This window comes from Seriola lalandi, unplaced genomic scaffold (assembly GCF_002814215.2).
Source record: "Seriola lalandi dorsalis isolate HSWRI2012SDOR001 ecotype SW California unplaced genomic scaffold, Sedor1 jcf7180002054336, whole genome shotgun sequence".
Classification (NCBI taxonomy): Eukaryota; Metazoa; Chordata; class Actinopteri; order Carangiformes; family Carangidae; genus Seriola; species Seriola lalandi.
The window spans coordinates 976,578-998,618 of NW_019524889.1; the positions used below are offsets into that span (position 1 = coordinate 976,578).

At 36.8% G+C, this 22,041-nt stretch overlaps 1 protein-coding gene across 1 annotated transcript in view; it reads right to left on the minus strand.

Annotated features, from left to right (window-relative positions):
• The window catches only part of LOC111655934 (adenylate cyclase type 2-like), a 67,171-nt gene that overhangs the window by 32,330 nt on the left and 12,800 nt on the right, over window positions 1-22,041 (minus strand). Inside the window, exons 3-9 of the mRNA XM_087174291.1 lie at window positions 17,018-17,179; window positions 5,261-5,410; window positions 2,557-2,705; window positions 2,248-2,359; window positions 1,463-1,590; window positions 349-507; window positions 16-148 (exon numbers count right to left, since the gene is read on the minus strand). Coding sequence (XP_087030417.1) covers window positions 16-148; window positions 349-507; window positions 1,463-1,590; window positions 2,248-2,359; window positions 2,557-2,705; window positions 5,261-5,410; window positions 17,018-17,179 — 993 coding nt within the window. The remainder of the gene's footprint in view (window positions 1-15; window positions 149-348; window positions 508-1,462; window positions 1,591-2,247; window positions 2,360-2,556; window positions 2,706-5,260; window positions 5,411-17,017; window positions 17,180-22,041) is intronic.

Genomic DNA, 22,041 nt, shown 5'->3' on the forward strand with positions numbered 1-22,041 from the left:
TAAATGCTGTGGTACCTTTGGGTTGATGACCAGATACGTGATGACTCCGTGCTCCTTTAGGTAGAGGTCCCTTTCCTGTCCATCCCCATCTTCCACCTTATAGACACCATTCAGGTGCTCTAGTGTCACTGAAGTGATGTGGACTCGTCTGGCAAGAGACGATTGTGAACAATCAACAAATGGATTTTCTATAAACGTTAATTATGGCTCTGCCTATACCCTTCAGCAAGGACCGACAGTAACCAACCAGACAAGACTGATGCCAAACACCAAAACACTACCACAATATAATAATGCCTAATACAAATGGAAACAAGTGCTTCTATAATTTACTTTTAGTTCACTCACCCTGGTACACCTCCTGCCTCCATATGATTGGCTAATGTGACATCATGTGACCAAACATCATACTGCCATTTCTGAAGTCCAATCACACCACACAGGACATTCCCGGAATGTACACCAACACGCATGTTGATGTCAACCCCTGTGGCATCTCGAACTTTCCTGTCATACACCAAAAACAGATATTTATTAATATGAAGCAATAAAAAATAATCAGCCATACCATGCATCTCTTTAGGAAATAGAACAAATGCTTCACTCTTTGACCTTTATAGTGTATGCAAAGAACTAAAACACCTGCCACAGTATTCTTAAAGTTTTCAGAGTAAACCAAGTCTGTTAACAAACATGCTTCTCCTGATTTCAAATATTCTTTGACTCAGGTCACCAAATTAAAATGTGCCATTACATTTTCAACAAATCAGACAACAGCATTAATCTGATCATGGCCAAATTATTAGCATGCATGTAAACATACTGTGAAGTTCCACAATTAAACTTCATTATTTGATGCAGGTTGGTCTTTCTATTTCAGTTAATTCTGTCACATTCCCCTCCACTTTGTCTCATGCTGATGCCTAGAGATAAGATAGGAACTCATCATTACCACCGCAACACTTTAACATATTTGATTCAGCTAAATTGGCAATCAAGAAAACATCTCCAAATCTGAACTACTTGTTAGTAAGTACTTATCATTACAGATAGGGGTGTTTCAATATATGTAGCTCAAAAACCACTACATTTTAAAAGTATTACCTTACAATTTTGTGTAATGAGACTTTTGAGAGTCTTTAGGGTATAGCTGAGTTAACAGACAAAAATCCTCATGAAGCAATATTTCAGTACTGTTAGCAGCATGTAATTTCAGTTTTCATGTGGTTGCAGAATGATGAATGAGCTACTGCTGTGCATGTTTCCTCATCTATTTACATTTAATTTCAGGTCAAATATTTTCACATATTTTGACATCACTAATGTCAAAGGAATACCAAACAATAGTAATGTAGACTTTGGGGATGCATTACCTAAGACATATTGTAACAGAGAAGCAAACAAGTATTTAAAAAACGGGCTTGTCGTTCTTTAGTGGCACTGTTATGTAACTGGCACTTACTTGATGGCCTCACACATGTCCAGACCCATTTTCACACAGTTCTTAGCATGGTTTGGTAGAGACTCTGGCAGTCCAGACACACAGTAGTAACAGTCGCCTAGGATTTTGATCCGCATACATTCATTCTCCTGCACATACAAAGGTGGAAGACAGACTCACATACATGGGGTCAGATAATGGTCAAATGGATAAGACAGTAGAGGCAGCTTTTTAATTTAATCACACAATAACCCTTTGAGGCAAAATCCACCCTCAGATTTTATATATTCAACATGCCTTATTGCTATACTGTGTTATATTCCATTAATGATACTGTGAGTGGAAAAATTTAGTTTCTATGTTTTCTATGATTGTTTTGTCCATATATGACTCAACAGCAAATAGTGAAGAGACAAGTTCTTGGTCTTTGATTTTGAAAGACTGATATCAAAACCTGATATATTATGTTTACAAGTTAGAGTGAAGATTGCTGGTGAAAAAATGCTTTTGTTAAGATATTTATGCTACATTTTGCAAATATCTCAGACTGAAGTAAGATCATCCTTGCTTGACCAGGTGTTTGCAGGAGTAAGACAAATTCATCATTAGACAAGAAAGAGTAAGATAGATCATAATAGCTGGCTCATAGCAGCATTTAGGGTGGATTTTACCATAAGATATGGCAGTGAGTATAGCGAGTATAGTGATATATGACTTGTTATCATGTAATCTTCATTGGAAGGGCAAAATTAGCACTTTGTTAGGATGTGTTGTCTAGTGATAGGGTCCAGTAATGAAATGTTTACCTTAGCAATTTGATCAAATTTGCCAAACAGCTCATTCAGCATATGCACCAGCTCTCCAGGTGAACAGTCACTGGCCAGCCGGGTGAAACCAACTATATCAGCATACAGTATACTAGAGATGGAAAAATATATATCAATGTACTATAATATAATGGTTCTTTAAGATTTCCATGGAGAACTGTAGTTTTAAAATCTGACAATACATCTGAGCTCCTCTATTTCCTCTATCTGTGAACCTGTGAATCTGACAGACACACAGTATCTACAGATCTCACACATATATGGTAAATCCAAATAAATAATACATACCTGACATTAGTATGTCTCTGGACATAGAGATTATGAAAATTGTTTGTGTTCTCAATCTGGCCGAAGTTTGGACCCTTCAGTCTCTGGATGATCTCAGCTTTCATCACACGGGCGATGTGAGCTGGCAACAGTGACAACAGGAGACGCTCCTGACGGCAATAACATAAGAGAGGAAGTAGCAGTATAAGGATGGGTAGGAAAATCCAGGAAGACAATAATAATAATCTTATTTTAAAACAATTAACATTAATTAACTGCCCAACAGTTGGCTAATTTATCCAATATTTTCTGTCAGAGACTCACTGCTTCAATGCCCCAAAGATTCACTCACTGTCAGTGGCATGACCAAAATCAAATGTGATTAATAATGAAAAGGCTAAACAAGCTGTCAGTTCAGATATTTATGTGTAGTCAAATTAAGAAAGTATAATGATTAAAGACGTTGACTTTACACTGAAAAAGTTTTACAAATTGATATTTAAACGAAATCGTCCCAAATAAAAGTGTGAAGCGTTAACATTTAATCACAGGAGGACACAAAAGCTGTTACTATTATGTTGCCAGCCTCTATAAAAGTTTCAAGTGCAGGTGGAGGTTAATTGGGTACTACATTGTGTCTAGTTGACTTACTGTTACTCAAATCAACATTTTTTTTGTTTTGTTGTTGTTTTCCTTTTTATTATTATTATTATTTTTTTATTTTTTTTTTTATAGAGCTCATTATTTTATTGCCAGCCACTGGAGGACAGACTCAGCCCTTATTCTTTTCTTTAGTGGTAGCTTAACCAACTCTGTATTTCTCTTTGATGCAACTGTAGATTTTACTTTTAGTCAACAGCGAAGTAATTAGCAAATAAAACTCCTCTTAGGATGAAGAAAAGTTCAAGATGAAACACTTAATTAAGCTAATGTCACCTCCAACCTGACAAGTTTTCTGCACCACTGATCATCTCCCTGCAATGCTGCTGAGGCTCAATGGGCTCTATCTACAAGAGAGGTCCATGGTGGCTGCTAACCAACTCTGCCAGGATTTTGGGTTTATGATGAATACACATAGTCCCCCTTGGACCACTTATACCAGAAATGTATGCACTCACTGTACTGCAGGGCACTTTGGATAAAAGCAAGCAGCTAACAGCATATATTATGAGAGCACTGAGCGCCTGAGAGAAATATATCTCAGAACTGTTACTACCGTCTGTCGCAAGGCAACAGCAGCACTCCAGGGTTACTGCAAAACACTCCACCAAAGGCATTTACTGTTGTAACAACACAAGCTGGATTCACCATAGGGATAAGCTGCTGCACCCCAAGCCTGGGCTTTCACAACAGCAGCTGGACTCACCTTGTTCTGACCAAGCTACAACTGCAACAGCTGTAGTAAATAGGTAGCTACATCCCAGACTCGCACAGCAGTAATATTTTTGGAACTGGCATTTGCACACTAACGGCATTCCAACAAGGTTTTAAGTTTTTTCAAAGGACTTATGAATATGAGGTAGCCAAGAAATGTGTTTAGATGGATGTTGAAAAAGAATCTGACAGATTTATATGAAAAGACAAACGATTCAGTGGGACAATACCTACAAAATGTTACTTCATGTTTCTCAATCGTGCAAAGCAGGGAAAAGAAAATAAGACATGCTTAGTTATGTAACAAAGAGACCCATCACTATCATCACTTTCGTTTAAGTCTTATCGCCCGTATTTGATATATTGTATCTGATCAAGAACACATTTGACAAATGCTGTAGGGCACCCTTACGTAAGTGTTAGTCTGGAGACGTTGTGAAGTATGAATCACATATAATTGCCTATAGCTGTGTCAATATCTAATCAATGTTATCCAAAATGCTGCACAGGACAAACACAAACAAGCAGATGTATCAATGGAAGGAAGTACAGATGGACCTGAGCATATCGGATCATTCAGTCCATTGCCTTATTGTAGTACATGAAAATATAGTTGCAGATCTTGTTGAATCTTATTAATCACCTGCAAAGATTTCAACCACCAGTCAAAGGATGCTAAGGAACCTTCACTACTGAGAATTTAGCACATGCAGTAGGCTCCAGGGACTTAAGATTATCATTACACTAATTGAGGTCATTAACAATTACCACATTCTATAAAACACAACCCCTGACACAAATTCTCTGGGGACTCCTTCCTTTCCTAAACCACAGAAATCAAGCATTGACAGCTACAGTGGGGCCCAAAAGTCTGGGACCACTTTTCTATTAACTTGAATGGGAAAGTAAATGTTTGCATTGAGTGAATCTTTAACACCATTAATTGTATAACACAAAGATATACATGGATTTTTGATGAAAAAAACAAAACAAAAAAACAAAAAAAAAACCTCATCTGCACTGAAAAAACATATTGCTAAACATTACAACAAAAAGATAAAAAAATATTTTTACAAAAAAGGGCCACAAACAAGCCTTTTTGGATTAGCATCAGTTATTTTGCTCTGGAGTCCTGTTTGTGCCACATTGTTGTTTTATTTTACACTGTCGTCATCATTATCATCCATTTTACATAATCCATTCATGCAAATTCTTACTTCCCATCACTGTAATCATCACGGTAATCAACACTATCATAATTACCATCCACACTACTACATATACTCAATCATTCACTGCCTGCCTGACTTTCACTGGCTCACTGGTCATTAAGACTAATTGACCACTTTACCTGTTGTCTCTTCTCAAACTCCAGTTTAATTGGGGACTTGATGCAGTTGCAGGTGTCCTGATAGGTCTGTTTTAGTGCCAACTCCATCAGATGTTTGTGATATGCCCCTGCCATGTTGCCACACATGAAAATGATAATATTGGCCAAAATCTGTACAGGAACAGAGAACAGACAAAACTAGTATTAGATAAATATCAGACAAACGATAATCTTCAAGTCAAATATATTAATGGGGTGAATGGTAAACTGGCATATACTGAAAAGAGCAGAAACAAAGCTTTAAAATGAAATACACCCGCAGATAGTAATGTTCAGTGTATTATCTGTTGTATTGTACATAAATTAAATAGGCAGTATCAGAAAAGCCATTTTATCTCCAATATCCAGGTTAAAGATAGATATTTAGCTTTGATCAAGGATCAGGCCATAAAATAGCTACTGTCCAATGTTCCAACATGAAAACACTAATATGCTTTAATCATTCGAAGTCTTGAGGAGGCAATGAGTTTTTGTGAAGTGAGTCCAAAGCTAACGAAAAAAAAAAAACACCTCCAAAGTAAGAAATAGGCAAAAAGCTTTTCCTTAAGGGTGCTAGGCCCTGGCGACTGAGATCTTGCAGTGATGTCGACATCCAGCACCGCACACTATATTTAAGTACAATGTTGCATTCATAAACAAAACAGCTTTCATTTCATTCTCTAGTGAATCAGTTATTTAAAGAAAACAGTCTCCACCTGCTCATACAGTAGAAAGGTAAGTAAAGGGAATTAGATGTGCATGACCCTTTTACTGCCCTTGCTCAGGTGTTTATTGCCTAAAAATAGCATTGTGTATTCCCAGCATCAGCTTTACTGCGGCTTGATCAGATTTTCCTCTACCCTGCTAATGGAAAAAAAGACACACAATTAAAGAAAAACTAAATAAATACAACCAGTGGCAAAGTCTGCACCTCTTGTCTACATAAATACTTTCCAATAAGCTCAGGTTCATTGCACACAGGGAGGCCTGTATGTTCCTTAATTAGTGTGATTACAGCAAACGCCACATCCCGATACAGGCTTGATTTGACCATGACATGGCCTAAGTGATACAGCTGCTGTTAATCATAGTCACACTTGTGTAAGGATCATTGAATGATATAGATCATTCTAAGTAAAACAATCCTAACTGATTATACGTGTTGGAATAAGTAATTTTACTAGTGGGTAGCCAACATTTTCTAAACCATTTTGTTACACTTTTGTTAATGAATATAAACCCAGTTTAGTAAAGAAAATCTGGAGCTAATGTTTGAAACCTGAAACTCATAAGATGACCATGCATTGGCCCTGTTAACTCTGATCTCCCAACTTTTATCAACTTTAACTGAAATGCAATGGCCTTTCTAGTTTTTTATATCAACAACACTTGGTTATGTCTGTAAACAAGAAAGTGATATCTCGTTTTGGAACTTCTTCAGCTTTATTTGAGCCTAACGCTCACAAAACATGCTAATCTGATTGAAGTATAGTTGAACAGATAAAAGCTAAGTCTGACTGAGCCTGACAAGCTGAGTCTGAAACGTTCTGAGAGCAAAATTGTACAGTGCAACAATCCTTTTGATTTTGGTAATTTGGCATTTTACCTTCACATTACCTTCAGGCCAAATTTAACATTCTTTGCTCCATTAGGTTTTGATAATCTAGAATAGATCTAGAATTGGTAGAGAAATAGAAAAGGCTGATGTTCAAGGACAATCATAAAGATAACTAATATTTTCAGTCAATATCACTCTGTAACAAAGAAAATACAAAACAAACTGTTAAATATGATATTTAAGGATGAATGCTTACTCCTACCAAAGGGCTTCCCTATACCCACAGAGTGGTAACTGCAATGTGTGAGAAGTGCAGGCTATTCAGTTTATTTTCATTTCAAGACAGTGCTTTACTTTCATTCACACTTCCATGCATCCCTCATGGCAGCATTACACAGGAAGGTCCATTACAGGAACTATTATGATAGGATGTGGCCCAGTGATGACAGGTGAATGTATAAAATCTCAGGAGGGCTTATTAACTTGAGCTCAATATTTTGCAATTTAAAGCAAATGGACAATTTTATGGTTCTCTCCTATCACATTTTAAGTAAGACTATTTTCTCACTCTCCTTCACATTCACACTCTTTCATACACACTCCTATTCATATTCTCTCATTTGCCTGCCTTGTTTCTTTCTCACCAATTTCCATTTCACTTGTAGTCTCTGTCTTTCCAGCATAATTGTGACCTTACCGTCACACTGACTATTGGCAATTTGCTTTCTCTCGTTTCTGATGCTAATGTGCCCCACAGATTTACATTCTAGAACCAGGAGAATAAACCTTTGACCTTCTGCATAAAGAACAAACATTTTATTTCAGCGATAATACTCACAGAGCATTAAAAAAAAGTATAAAACTGTCCACATCATGTATATGTCGGCTCACAAAGGTTGTGATGAGAATTGGATTATCAATGCACTAGTGCACTGCCAAGAGAGAAGTTGTAAATTCAGTAAAAAAGATTTATATCAGACTCTACATAAGTGAATCTTACTTTCTACATTGTAAGACTAGTCTCTCTATTGTAGAATAGCAAGCCATACAAAAGGCAGGTACAAATACACATACATAGAGATGTATGTAACTATACTTATGAATACCTCCCACAGATGATCTGCACATACAGTGGGGTCCAAAAGTCTGAGACCACTTTCCCATTCACTTAAATGGGAATGTGTGCTGAGATATTTGGACCCCATTATATATGGTTAAAAACTGTCAATTTCCAATTTTTTTGGCAGCGTCAGTGCTAACATGGTTTATTTTCACTAACAGTGAAGGCCTGATACTTCCTGCTGTTCTCTATTGAATGACAAGACAATAACTATTCAGCAGCACTATTCAATAACTGTTCCATAACCAGGACCTAGAGCGTGCAATACCTATAAAATATGTATCACCCAATAACAAACCCATAATGAGAAGTACAGATGTATACAGTGTCCTTACTGGGGAAATAGGTTCTGATTTGTACACATGCTGTTCCAAATATTTATCAGATAAATGTGTTAAGCACTGTGAATACACCAGCAACATACCTGTCACTCCTTTATATTTGACAAAAGCAAGCATGAGGGGAGAGGCCATATACATGAGTGTGGTCTGCTGGCTGGGTTTATGTTCACATCCATTCACTGAATTTATTATTTAATTTATATTTTATTATCCCTTCTTTGGACATTTCCAAACAATGAAAGAGGACACAGAACCTGAGTTTTATTTTTTTCCAAATTAAAAGGTATTACATTTAAAAGCTTGGCTTCATTCAGGACTGTTAGTTTTCAATAGATAATAAATAAAACAGTCTGGACGTTGTGCTACAGAATAGTGTTCAAAGCATAGAGCTCAGACAAGTACACTGAATGATTGAAAGCAGGCACAACAAGATGGACCACGGCCTTTGTAGGCTGTTTTATAAAAGGGTTTTCAATAGCCCATATATTGTATGAAATATTTTATAATGTCACTTTAAATAACTCTAAAACATCATTATATTTAATTGAAAATCCATTCAGCTACCCATACAGTCTCTCTGTGAGCCTGCCAATTAAATTTAGTAGCACTATAAGTGCCCGTTTGCAATTTTGTAGTCCTCAAAACCTATGTGTGATGTTAGATGTAAATTACTACTTCTCTGGGGCTGGTGATGGTGGTGAAAGGAAGCCTAGGTCACAGGAGAGTGACAACTTATTCAGTGCTTTTATTAAGCAAGTTCCCTAAAGTTTGAGTCGTCGCTTCCTGTGCATCAAGAAGATTTCCTTCGACCTTACTTAAAACTAAAATGCAAAGACAGGTGAAATGCATTTCTCTATTGGAATAGATGTTTTTCTGGCTAAAGCAGCAGTCTGATACTTTTCCTACATATTGCAAAAAGCATAAATATAACAAATCTATTTTAATATGTACTGACAAACCCCTAACACAGTGGGTCACCAAATCACACCTTGTATCATCTGAAGGCAAAACAGAGAGAAAATACTTCATGTATAGTATGTAAAGTTTTGATTGAAACAGACAACATTCAGTTAAACCTGTGTGCTTCCCCATTAGCTGACACCTGTTAGACAAGACACTGGCAGCAATCCAGGCCATCACAAAGGTCAGCTGGCTGTGTGAATCATCCATACCTCACTGATACACAATTACAGATAACAGCAGGTTTAGGTGAAGTTGGCCTCTAAAGTGCTTTGGGCCATGCTGCCAAGTTCTGGGATTATCTAAATCAGAAAGCTAAGCTGTATGCAGGCTATTATTACTGTTATTATACTACCAACAGTGGAGGAAGACAAAATCCAGTAGATATGCTGTCATGATCCATTAAACATAAATTACTACAAGTGCAAATGAGCACCAATAACTTAGCGTTGTAGAAATATACCCTTTATTTAAAGACAAATTCTCACTTTGTCAACAAAAAACAAATTATACCATCCTCAAGAGAGAAGTGTAGCGGAAACTGAGAGACCTAAATCCTGGGTGACATACAATAAAAACATATGGTCTATTGCTTCAAGCTCAGTTTTCAAATGACAAAGAAGAGAAATGAGAAACCAATGAAAGTTAAATATTAAGTCAGCAAAGGTTGGATTTAAATACAAACCTACTTCCTCTGAAACATGTAATACATGTAATATGCAACAGCTAATGAGAGTCTTTGTGACATTCTATCAGATAAAGTTTAAATAGAGTGTGGGTGCTGTGATGAATTATTGATGATGTAGCACCCAGCAATTAATAACAAAGAATGCAAATGACGGCTGTTTTTGGTGTGAGGGCCAAGGTGTGAAGTAAAAACACAGTGGGCAACTAACATGGCAAGCTAATCACGACACTGAGTTTAAAGTCAGTTTGGAAAAAATCTGACTACTCCAAGGCTCCACACATGCATTGATTTAAAAAAGTTAATGACTTGTCAATAAGGGATCTTTGTCAAATAAAACATGTTTCATCTTTAAATGCTATTCAAATGCGCTAAAGTAGAGCTATGTAGAAATAAAAAAAGACCTATAAATGAATTGGTTCATTAAGACTCCAATGAGCCAGCACTGTAAAGTTCAATGGACTTGTATGTACACTTAGAACAATGCACAATTGCGGACATAAAGTAATTATTATCATTAATGGCTGACATTTACAAGCCTGTGAAAGGACAGATTGGAGTCTGAAATACTTAAATTACCTGTAATTAGAGTAAATTAAAACCAACATGCCACTGCTACATGCATACTGAATATGAGTATGATTGCCATGCCATTGCCATAGATAAAATATAAAGCTGCCCAGTACAAATTTAGTCTTATGATGTAAAATGCTAGGCAATGACTCGTTACTGAAACAGTTGTGGGATAACTGTAGAACAGTTTGTAGGATATTTTGACGAAAAAATAAAAAACCAACTGGTATTTTTGTTGCAGTTTTCAAGATGTTAGTGCCTATAAACAACAACAGCTGTTTCAAAGATAGCAGAGAATTTCTCATCCTCTTAGCAAACTTCTTCCCATCAGGTTGCAGTATCTGAACCAGTGACCTTTACATCCCCAACTCTGTAAGCAACTAATGAGAAATGCAACTCAGGTTGGCGTGCAGTTAAAATAACAGGTCTGCTTCTCAAATGTAAGGATTTGCTTCTTCTAACTGTTGTATTAGTTTATATATCATACAGTTATATATGTATCATTATACTGTATATTGAATACCTGTGGGTTGCATTGTTTGTAATTCAGATAAAGCAATTTAAAGACAGCTTTTTGACATTTCAAGAACTAAATTATTCATAGATATATTTCCAACACCTAAAAATATCAGGGAGGGGATCAATAACTGTAAGTCTTGGGCTCTATAAGAAACAATCTTTAGATGTATCTTTAAGTAGACTGCATATTATAAGTATATTCAAGTGATATTGCTACAAGTTAAAAATATTTACTTTAGCACTATGAACAAATTATAACATTAGAAAAAAAATCTTCAATTCAGTGTCCAACCAGAGCTAATTGTTCAGGAAGTCAGATATTGTAATGAAGTCAAGAAGCGTGTTAACCAATTTGCCATCTGATTGAACAGTACGTTGGGAGTGCTACAAACCCATAAGCTATATAGCATGGTAAATGCCATATAGAAAGGTTTTTATAGTTGCTGTTAAGTAGTTACCCCCTGACATTTAAGCCTTAGAGCATCCTATCACTCAACCTCACTGCTCTTATCTAAGAAGAGGTATGTAAGCCTCAGCCTGTCCCAAGACAAAGGATTGAACTGACACTGGCATACTGCCAGTGAAACACAGTCAGAGGGAAATGCATACATTCACTCTCTCAATCAGACACACACTTACACAGGCATACAAAAAAGCACAAATATACAGAGGGCACACACAGACAGAAAGACACATACATTACAGGACTTAATATGGAAAAATCCTGTCTGACAGTACATGTAATTTGTAAATCGTAATATTGACATATCATAATATAGTTCATTTTCAAGATAAACAACTGAGAAGTTGGATAAAATGCCCTATTAGAAATGTCTGATTCTAGCTAACCCAGGTGTCAATTTAAGGTATTTTATCACATTGATGCAAAAATCATATTAAAAAAATCCAATACTGCCATACAGCAGTTCTGCTCTTTTTGCAGCATGGCCTATTACAACAATACTAAAGGGATAGCTAGTGCGATAAAAACAGTAAGTCAAAAATCCTCAACATTACTTATACAGTTATATTGCCTAAAGCTACTGTACTGCACTATACATGCTGTGCCTTACTGTATATATTAAAAAATTACAAGCATTCAGACCAATACCCAAAATTTCCTTATGGTAAGGTGTGTATGCAATTATGTCTCTATGTACTCTCACTCAGAGCAGGACACATAATAGAAACACACCACTCATCATTTCCCAGCTCCAAGTCGACACACAAAGAAAATGGCTTCTAATCAAATTTGGCCTACAACAGAATGGAAATTCAAGGCCTAATCTTAAGGAACTGTTACAATCAGGCTACAGACAAATGTGAGTTAATGTTAGTAATTTAGGACAGGTACAGAGACTTTCACAGGATGCAGTATGTACAAAGAAAAAGTGAAGATGAGGCAAAAGTGACGGTACATAGATTACAGTTGACTGATAAATAACTGTGGGCAAAGTTATAAAACAACCTGGCAGGATCTGAATGAAATCATGATCTTCATTGACGTCTTTTTAAGCGCTTCATTTAATCCCTACAATTTAAATGCACACAGTATTATGTGTAATAGAAACATTTCATCTACGTTGGATCTATGATAAAAATCACAAAATTAACTGCATGAGGTTCTTCAAACTGCTACAAACCTTTATATTGACCTAGACAAAGATTACAGATCTCACCGTTAGCCAAGTTAGTTCAAATAAAGGACAATGTGGGTTTATTAAATCAAGAGAAGAGGGAGGGCGAGACTATGTGAAATACAAATTGAAAAGAAAGGTAGAGAGAAAGAGAAAACAAGAGCTTTTAATTCCAAATAGCAATCTGTAATTGAGTGGCTTGTTTTTAGGCCCAGAATAAAAACACAGTGCAGACACTGTTGTTGTTGTGGAGACAACAAGTCCCAGCCTACCATTGTTGAGTTTATGAGACTCATTATTTTCGGTTTTATTTTCACACAAGCTTCAATCACTAACTTCGCTCAGAGTTCTCAATTCTATCCCAAGGCCTTCTCAAGGATGGAGTGTACAGAAATGACCCCTCTTAAACCACAACTTATGAGTTCTGGACTTAGACCACATGATGAAACTTGATCTTAAAATTGAAACTTGAGTTTAAATCACTGAAAAAGCTGTGGGATATGGTTGAAAGTTCTGGAAAAAGCTAGAAGTGAACCTTGGCTTTACAGTATTTGATCACTGTAGGAAAATGGGAAAAATGCCATTAAGCTACTGATCATGCATCTGTATAATCTGGCTCATAAAATGGAAATTTGGAGTGATCACTATCAATAATATCTGGCAGCAGTTTTTAATGGTGATCTGAAAAAAAAATCTGATTCCAAGCCCTGCAATCTACCGAGATCTATCAAAAGCCTTGGCATGCCTTTCATTTGATCTCCCCAGCTGCTGTAGGCCAATGCCATTCTATAATGAGAGCCAGCACCCCACTACTACTACAAGTATTGAAGTGAGTAAGCATCAGGTTATTGGATCCGATCCAATATTCCCCTGACAGCCATTCAGGTGCTGTTTCCATGGCAGACTGAATGTACTTCCATGTGATTACAGAACACAATGATGAGAGTTATATTGCACTTGTGACAGGTGCAAAAATAAAATCATTCCATAATTATACCTTAATCCTGCTGGAAGGAAGGTATAACATCATCGCTGTTAAACTGAAAATTTCTCTAACTTTTTGAGATGCAGGCTACAGTCATCTAAGGGCATAGCTTACAACTGCAAGGTTCCATTTTTCAGGACATGCATGGAGAGTCCTACAAGGACAGACAGTTGTCATTTTTGGACCCTTAAACTATTGACACAAAACTTACAAAATCAAAAACTGGAACCAATTATGACCCAGATTTAGAAATCATCAGAATCATCAGAACCACACAGTCTTGGCCCTAAGAAATGTCAAAAAACTGATTAAAAAATATCATCACTGTAACTGACAAATTAAAAGTGATAACCAAGCACAGAGCCAAGATTTGTCTTACTCTGTGTTTACTAGTGGAAAGAACAAAGTGTTTCCTGTCATTATGTTTTACATTCACAGAACAAATCCAAAAATACTAATCCTGGTATTTTGTTTTGCTAAGAAATATCTCAATCACCTATTTGCTTTCACTTCACTGATGCTATCCACTATTTTTTACCAGGGAGATTCTCTTAAAGAGCACTCCTCTCTGGCAGATTTGCTACTGGGACTGTGCTGACAGGCAAACTGACCTGGTGCACAAGAGGAGCTGGCAGATAGTGACCATGTAGCACAGAGCCCTAGGCTGCCCAGATGCCAGTATGCCCATGCTACAGTTGCACGAAAGAAGAAACGTTAGCTGAAATCAAATAACAGTGCCATCACAGCAAAGTTCACAGACGCAATTAAGAATCTTTGCAAAGGTTTAAGAGAAGGGAACACAAAAAATGCATAAAAATACAGGCACAAGGACCAACACCGAAAACTAGGGAAGAGCTCCAGTTGCACAAGCCATCTATATTTATTTATACACATTATCTTATAAGCCTATTAAGAATTATTTTAAAAAGGTGCGCTGGAAATGTCTTTATTGAAGGACAATATATCCTTTGAATATGAGACTATACATGGACATTTCATTTATGTTTTTAGGGAATTGTTATTATTGTTCTTGTGCTTTAAGAGGTTTTAAATCTGTCTCAACAAGTCATTTTTCAAAAAGCTGAACTGCTGAACAATCAAATCAATCTTTTAGCGGTGCCTGAAAAGACTACTACAGTGGCATTCATACTGTATGATAAAAATTGTACCATTAAGATGAATAACCATTTATAATCAATTCTTCTGCAACCACAAATCAGTTACACAGAATACAGCTGACAAACAGCAGTATATATAGAAAAGCTGTAGAGAAAGAGCAATTTCCATGTAGGCTGTCACTGAGATGAAGACATGGTAAAATAAAAGTTATTCAATCTTCTTTTATGCTAGCAATGCCCTTTGTGATTTGACTGTGAAACGCTAAACTGAATCCTGGCTTGTTAAATTAATGTTTCCCTTATGCATTAGTTGGAATTAGCCCTGGGTGTATGGGCAATCAGTGACTTTTGGAATCAGGTTTGAATAAGCTCAAATTAATTATAGCCTGCATTACCCAGATAATTGGTTTCTTGATATTGTTATTTCTTTGCCTTTCTCTGCATATGCCAAATGCCTGAACATTTTTGTGCTTGAAACAACAAAACTGCTGGAAAGTGGGTGACCTTTTAATAAAGTATGAAAAAAACCCATTAGAATTTCTATCGCTCACCTGCTATGCTAAATTAGTTTTAGTTTAAAGGTCACATTTGTTTGTTTGCTAAAAATACATACTGTATGAGTAGAATGACCAGAAATTTGCATTTTTTTCAACAGGGTAGGAAAATAGACACATGTCTGGAAAGGAAAGCAATTCCATTAAAATTCCATCTGGATGATAAAACAAATGGAACCACAAAACAAAAAACTGTGGTTATATTTACCGCAAAGTATGGATAGGGCAGGATGCAAGTTTGCTGGGTATAAAACAGCTTAATGTGTGTTTGTTTGCTTTAAATACAATGAGTTCAGGAAAGCATTGCACCCTGTGAACAGGAGGTAAGTGAGACGTAAGTTTGAGCACAACTGATTATAGCAAAATTCAAAATTATTCTTTAAGCTTTTGTCTATGTCTGTCTACATGACAGTATAGGTTTATTGAATTTTAGTGAGTGAAACAAAGAAAATAACTTTTAGCAAGTTACAGTTACCAACTCCAGGAAGTTACTGGTCACAGCCAGAAAATAGTCCAGCATGACCCCTCCCATTAAATTGCAAATTATAATTTTTATATTGTTTTTTGTTCAACCAAACAAAAATAAAAACATGTAATCAATGAGTTTCAGCTTCACCTCTTGATACAGTCAGTCTAGCAGTTTCCAGTCATTAAGCTTTAAGCTAAGTTGGCTGCTGGTGGTTTTAGCTTTATATGTACCTTGACAATGGTATTTCTCCTCTCCTCTAACTCTTGGCAAGAAAGTAAATAAGTGTACTTCACAAACTGTTTAAGTATTCCTTTATACCGAGTCTTTGTTTAAATTCTGTTGTTTTCCTTATAGTGCCACCCAATTATACAATTGTCACATCAATAATTAACACATAATAATTAGTGCTTAATTAATGAATTAATTGTGTTAACTTGAGGTACACGGATGTGTGTGTGCATATTTTGTGGATTTGTGTAATTCAGTGTTTGCTCTTTTGTACATGCATGTGAGTGGTACCGTTTAACCACTTAGGTCTGATCTATGGTGGCTGATAAGGGCAAACACATTGGAATGGCACAAAACACTTCCACTAGGAGAAAATGTGCTGCAAATTCAGAAAAAATGTCAATTCAAAAATACATACGAAAATACAAGACAAATACAACAATGGAAAAGTGCTGCAAATGAAAAAACGTCCTGCAGGAGGCCAAAACAAATACACTAATAGCAAACATGCTGCAAATACAGAAAAAATGCTAAAACAAAAATGCACAAACCCCTACAACAAATGCAACAGAAAAAAATACTGCATATCCAGGCAGCACCACAGAAGTTCTCCAGTCCTCTAAGGTGTGCGCTAAGCGGAACAGCTTGAGCTGTAGACCGCACATATATACATAGACGCTGCATTGGCCGCTGAAGCGTACATCAACGTCACTGCTGTTATAGCCTAAACCATCACAATTATAAGTAATTTGAGACAAAACTTTTTTTTCTACTCCATGTAGATCATAAAGCATTAAGTATAAAACTGACCCACTTTAATCAGTTGACAAATGAAAAAAACACAACTCCTGTTTACTTGTATTTGTTTACAGGCCAATTTTGCCCAGTTTTATATGGTGACAACTGAATTTGCAGCATGTTTCTCCTAATGGAAGCGTTTTCGGCCATTGCAGCATGTTTGCCCTTGATGACCACCGTACTGATCACCTTACCTGCCATACTACTGGTTCCATGTGATCAGCTGTTGTGGACAGGCAGACACTCAACACAATGGTGTGAGAGGCTGAGGTCAGGGCACTGGCGATGATGGCATCCCGCATGGAGAACGGCAGCATAGTGTAAACCACAAACACAATGAACAGGAAGAATGACACCTGTGGAGAGAATGACAAAGAAGATGAGAGCGATGGATAAACAAGAAAAGAAAATACAGACAGAGATAAAATCAGTGTTGACAGTCACTGTAGGGAAAGAAAACCATGACCCAGGAAGTCTGAACACTATGAACACTGCTTGTTGAAGTCAAACTTATTTATGTACGGCTATTAAGTAAAGAACAAAAAAACAGGCCCTCTCTATGAGAGGTATTTGATATAAAGAGACTCACTGACAGGAGAAAAAAGAGGAAAGGACATATAATACAATAAGCATATACAGTATGAATGCTGTGTAATAAATAGTCGACCCATAACAACATTCTCAGAATCTCCAGTTTATATTAGCTCCCTTGATTTCTGGAAGCAAAAATGGGGACAATCAGCTATAACACTTCAAACCTGACACCTTCAATGCAGCACGTGTAGCACTTCCCTTTTTACCCAAGCTACACACATACTTCTTTAATACGTGTCCTGCTGCAGGGTTAAAGCAGCTCATCTGCTGTTGTGCATGGACAGAAAGAGGCCAGTGTTCTGTTCTGCAGCCAGGTGCCAGTTAACCTTTCTTGAGTTATTTGCAGGGCCAGTGGGAAAGTGGGGTTAGTGTGTAGGGGGCAGTGAGATGGAAACAGGAAAGAAAAGCAACAGCGCAAGAGGAGGAGGGGTGACTAAAAATGAGAAAAAACAGTACTTCCTCTGTTTAAGCTTGGGTGACTAACATACAGTTCTACACTTATACTTTCTTAGTAGCTAACTACTGAATGTAAATAGTAGCAAATATCAAAGGACAGTTGCCTTTAAGAAAACGCTTAATTAAAATTATGCTCAAATGAATAATGTGTCTTCTGCATTTGCAGACCTCCTGCTGCTTCACTCCTGATAAACATAGGAAATATTTTCTAATTAGCTGAATCATGATCATCTGTTGTAGGCATCTAATCTTCTAATGGTTTAGCATGTTAAAACAAAATGCAACCATTATATTCAAGAGTGTTTTTATTTTCACTGTAGTAAGTTTGAATATAATGCAGTATTAGTGCAACACATGATACATGGAAGGTACAACACATATCTTTAATCATAAATAGCTTTTTAGGAGCAATTAAAACCAGTTTATAAATTTCTTTTTTAAAGATCATAAATCATAATGATCATCATAATAAAATCAATGTTTTTCAAGCATAGATCATTTCCGGCAATTGGACTGTGCTGTAAATTGTATCTTTTGATGAAATTCTGCTTTTGGTTGCTCTATGATAGCGTGATCAATAGGGAAGCAGACTGTGACTGTTCCTCCAAGAATAGAAGAGCAGAAGTCAAGAGAAGTGGAAATCAGTATGATGTACCAGAAAAGTAAACACTTCAAAATGAAAATTGAAATAGAATTAGCTGACAACTGTGTTTTTATTCTTGTAAAAAAAAATCTGTCTAACAAGTCTAACAATTTTCACAAAATCCATTGTATCAAAATAATGATTATATATCATGTCACTGACATGTTCATATTCTTATATATTTTATACTTTTGTTGTAAGTGCAGGTCACAGTACATTTAATGTATTATTGATCAGTATACAATTTACTAATGGCATAACTCAAGCTGTATCACACCCATCATGCTGGAGGAGGATGTCACTCAGTGGCCAGTATAGTATGATCTTTTCATAAAATACCAGTATCACCTTGATATATTGATAACCTGATATATCACTCTACCCACAAACCCCTGCATGACTGCCACTGGAGAGCAGGTGCAATCTTTTGCCCGTAATTTACTGGGGATGAAGAAAGAATCAGAACAAAAAGAATCCCTTCCAGCAAAGGTTATGTTAGGCATCCCCTTATTCAGTTGGATCATCTTTTATGTTTGTTTTTTTCAAATCAACTACAATGAAAGGCCACTCAAAACATAAGCCATCATTTGATGATTAGCTGAAATGCTCCAAGTGTCATTTGGCTGAAATGGAGAAGATGGTCCCAGCCTTTTCTTTTAAAAAGGCATCATGACAATTGTCCTCTTGATACACTGAGCACAGTCATTACAAAATCGATCTAAATATTAATTTTCCTGACAATTAAGTAAAGTACTTTGTGTTAACAAGATCATCACAGCTCTTGATCTGCTGTAGAGAGTAAATATTTGTTGACATATTACGTTACCAGTTACACTCCAGTTTTTATACGACAGTAAAGTGCTGTCCTGTCAAAAAGAATCCTGAAGGCTATAATGCAACAATAATGTAGTATTTCTTAATGTCTCTCAACCACGACAAAAAAAAAAAAAAAAAAAATGCTTATTACAATTATTTCCTACCGACAGAAAATTATGACTAGTTTTTATTCCTAGATGAGCAGTTGCAGTTACTGCTGTTATTTCCTGCAGTGTTTACAGAGCATGAACAGGTACTGTAATCTGGACCTTCATACAGGGAGCCCATGACTGATGCTGAATGTCTTAAACAGCAAGGACAAATATGTATAAAGTTATCGCACTAAAAACAGATACAGGTATTAAACAAGTCGCAATTATTGTTAATTGTTGATAAATATGGAATATGAAATTAGATAGCCTCCACCTAAGAAATATATATGTCCATATCCCTTGGACACATAAAGGCTGTAAGTGTTTGATTTGTTTTAAAAGCATGCATGAAATGAAAGATAGCCCATGAAGTGTATAATTTGTTTCCTGTACACAACAAAGGAATGGCTAGCTTTTTAGGCCACCTGAAATGGCTTATTTCATTGCCAGGTCTGTGCCTTTTTTCCTCTGTTGAATGACAGTATTGATGAGATCAGTGGCGGCTTCTGGTCTTATAAGGAGGGGAAGCTCATTTTCGGCATACATCATAAAATGTGTCCGTTTATTTATATGTAAATTCGCAGAGTGACAGAAGAGAGTCGCCAAACACAACGCTAGTTGTTTTTAACAAAGACAAAGTCGCTGAGGATCAGTAACGTCTCCAGATCAACTCCGAGCAACGGAATGAAAAACTTGAGAAATGCTCCGGTGCATGCTTATACTTCAAGATCGCTGATTCGCTCATTTCGCTGTCAATCAAAAAGGGACTCAGCCTCAGACAAATCATCCAATCATCATGCAGAAGCCGAGCGTCCGGGCTAGCCCACTGCCCCATAGACCCCCAGAGACGCTGAGCGTCCAATGGGCGGGACAAAGCCCAGCATTTATCCAATGACCGTCTAGTTTCGCTGCAGTGGAACAACCCACTCTATGCTTCCCCATTGAAGCCACTAGACGCTCGGTGTCTACACTGTGTAAAGCACTGTGGCGCTGCGGGCATGAATGAGAAGGAAGTCGTGTCGGTTACCTGTGATAAGTAGCTGATTCTGAACAAAAGATGAACGTGTTCTAGCGCATATTTAGTCAATGAAATGCACACACAACAGTATATATTTGACCACTTATTTTGTTGACATTTTAGGGGAAACTGAGCTTCCCTTGCAGTCTTAGAGCAATCGCCACTGGATGAGACAGTCTATAATCAGAGGCAAACTACTTGTCAAGATGAGTAACCTCTGATTTCTGGAGGTCCATTGGAAAAGGCACATAGTAAGCTGCCAGCGCACAGTATCCTGGCTTCTTGAAGTCAACTTGAATATCTTCCTAGTCTGTAGTGATTTGTCTCATCTGCTGCATTCACATTGTACCACCAATTTCCCTTATTAGTTATAGAACAACTATGGCCACCAAACTGTATCGCCCGCTCAGCCCAACCTTCGCAACAACTGTCTCTTTTTCGCAATCAGTGGAGCTTATCTTTATAGATCCGCAGTCTGGCATTTCCATTTTCCCTTCTATTTAAGCCGTTTACATGACTGCATAAACCAATAGCTCCCTGCAATAATCCCTTCTGCATGACAGAAAATATTATTTTGAGTATCCAGAGAAAAGGCTTTTTTTTTTTTTCAAAAGCAAGGGTGGTGCGCAGATTTGAGTCCAACAAACATGCAACTGTGCTTGTACCTCTTGACAGCTTTGCATCTGCAAGAATCATTGTTTTAATGGACTGTCACTATTAAAACAAAAGTATGTCTAAAGTAAAACAAAACGGTTATTTGATTAACTAATCAATCAGCAGAAAATTAATTGGCAACTATTTTAATAACTGATCATTTTATTTTACAAGCCAAAAAGCCCCACATTTGCTTGTTGAACACACAATATGTAACATTCTACTACTATGGGGTCTCTCAATCAAAACAATAACAAAAGACAGAGTTCAATGATGTTGTGAAGCAGTTATTGTCATCACCACCATTGCCATCAATGTGGTCAGCATCTCCCAGGTAGAATTCCTTCAGTTTCAAATTATCCACACGGACCTCTGCCTTTTCAAAACAAAATCACTGAATGAAGAAATTTCACATTAAAAATCAGTGGATGGGGCTGCAAGGGTTGGCTCACCTCATTTCTATGATAACTTAAGATCCAGTAATCCAATAGTTGCCTAGTTAACATAATATAATTAAATAAATAAACGGCCAAGATCTAAAAACTGTATCGTAAAAATTATGTTTAGAACTGGATAAAAAGTGAACTTATGGCAACTTCTGGCAGACAACCACCATTCTGACGCATGTGCAAAGGGGATATGACACTATGGAGTTGATGCTTTTCTTTGTCTTACATGATATATAATAAACTGAAGATTTTTAGGGTTTGGACACTTAATCAAATAAAACAAGAAATTAAAAAAAAAAAAGAAGTTTGATTAATTTGCTCTCTTGTTTCTTTGTGTTGGTCTCTGCAGAAAGCAGTTGCGTTACGGCAACCCAGGAAAGAACTGTTTCCAATCTCTCTACGCCACGGCCTGACCAAGCCTTAATTGGGCACAGTC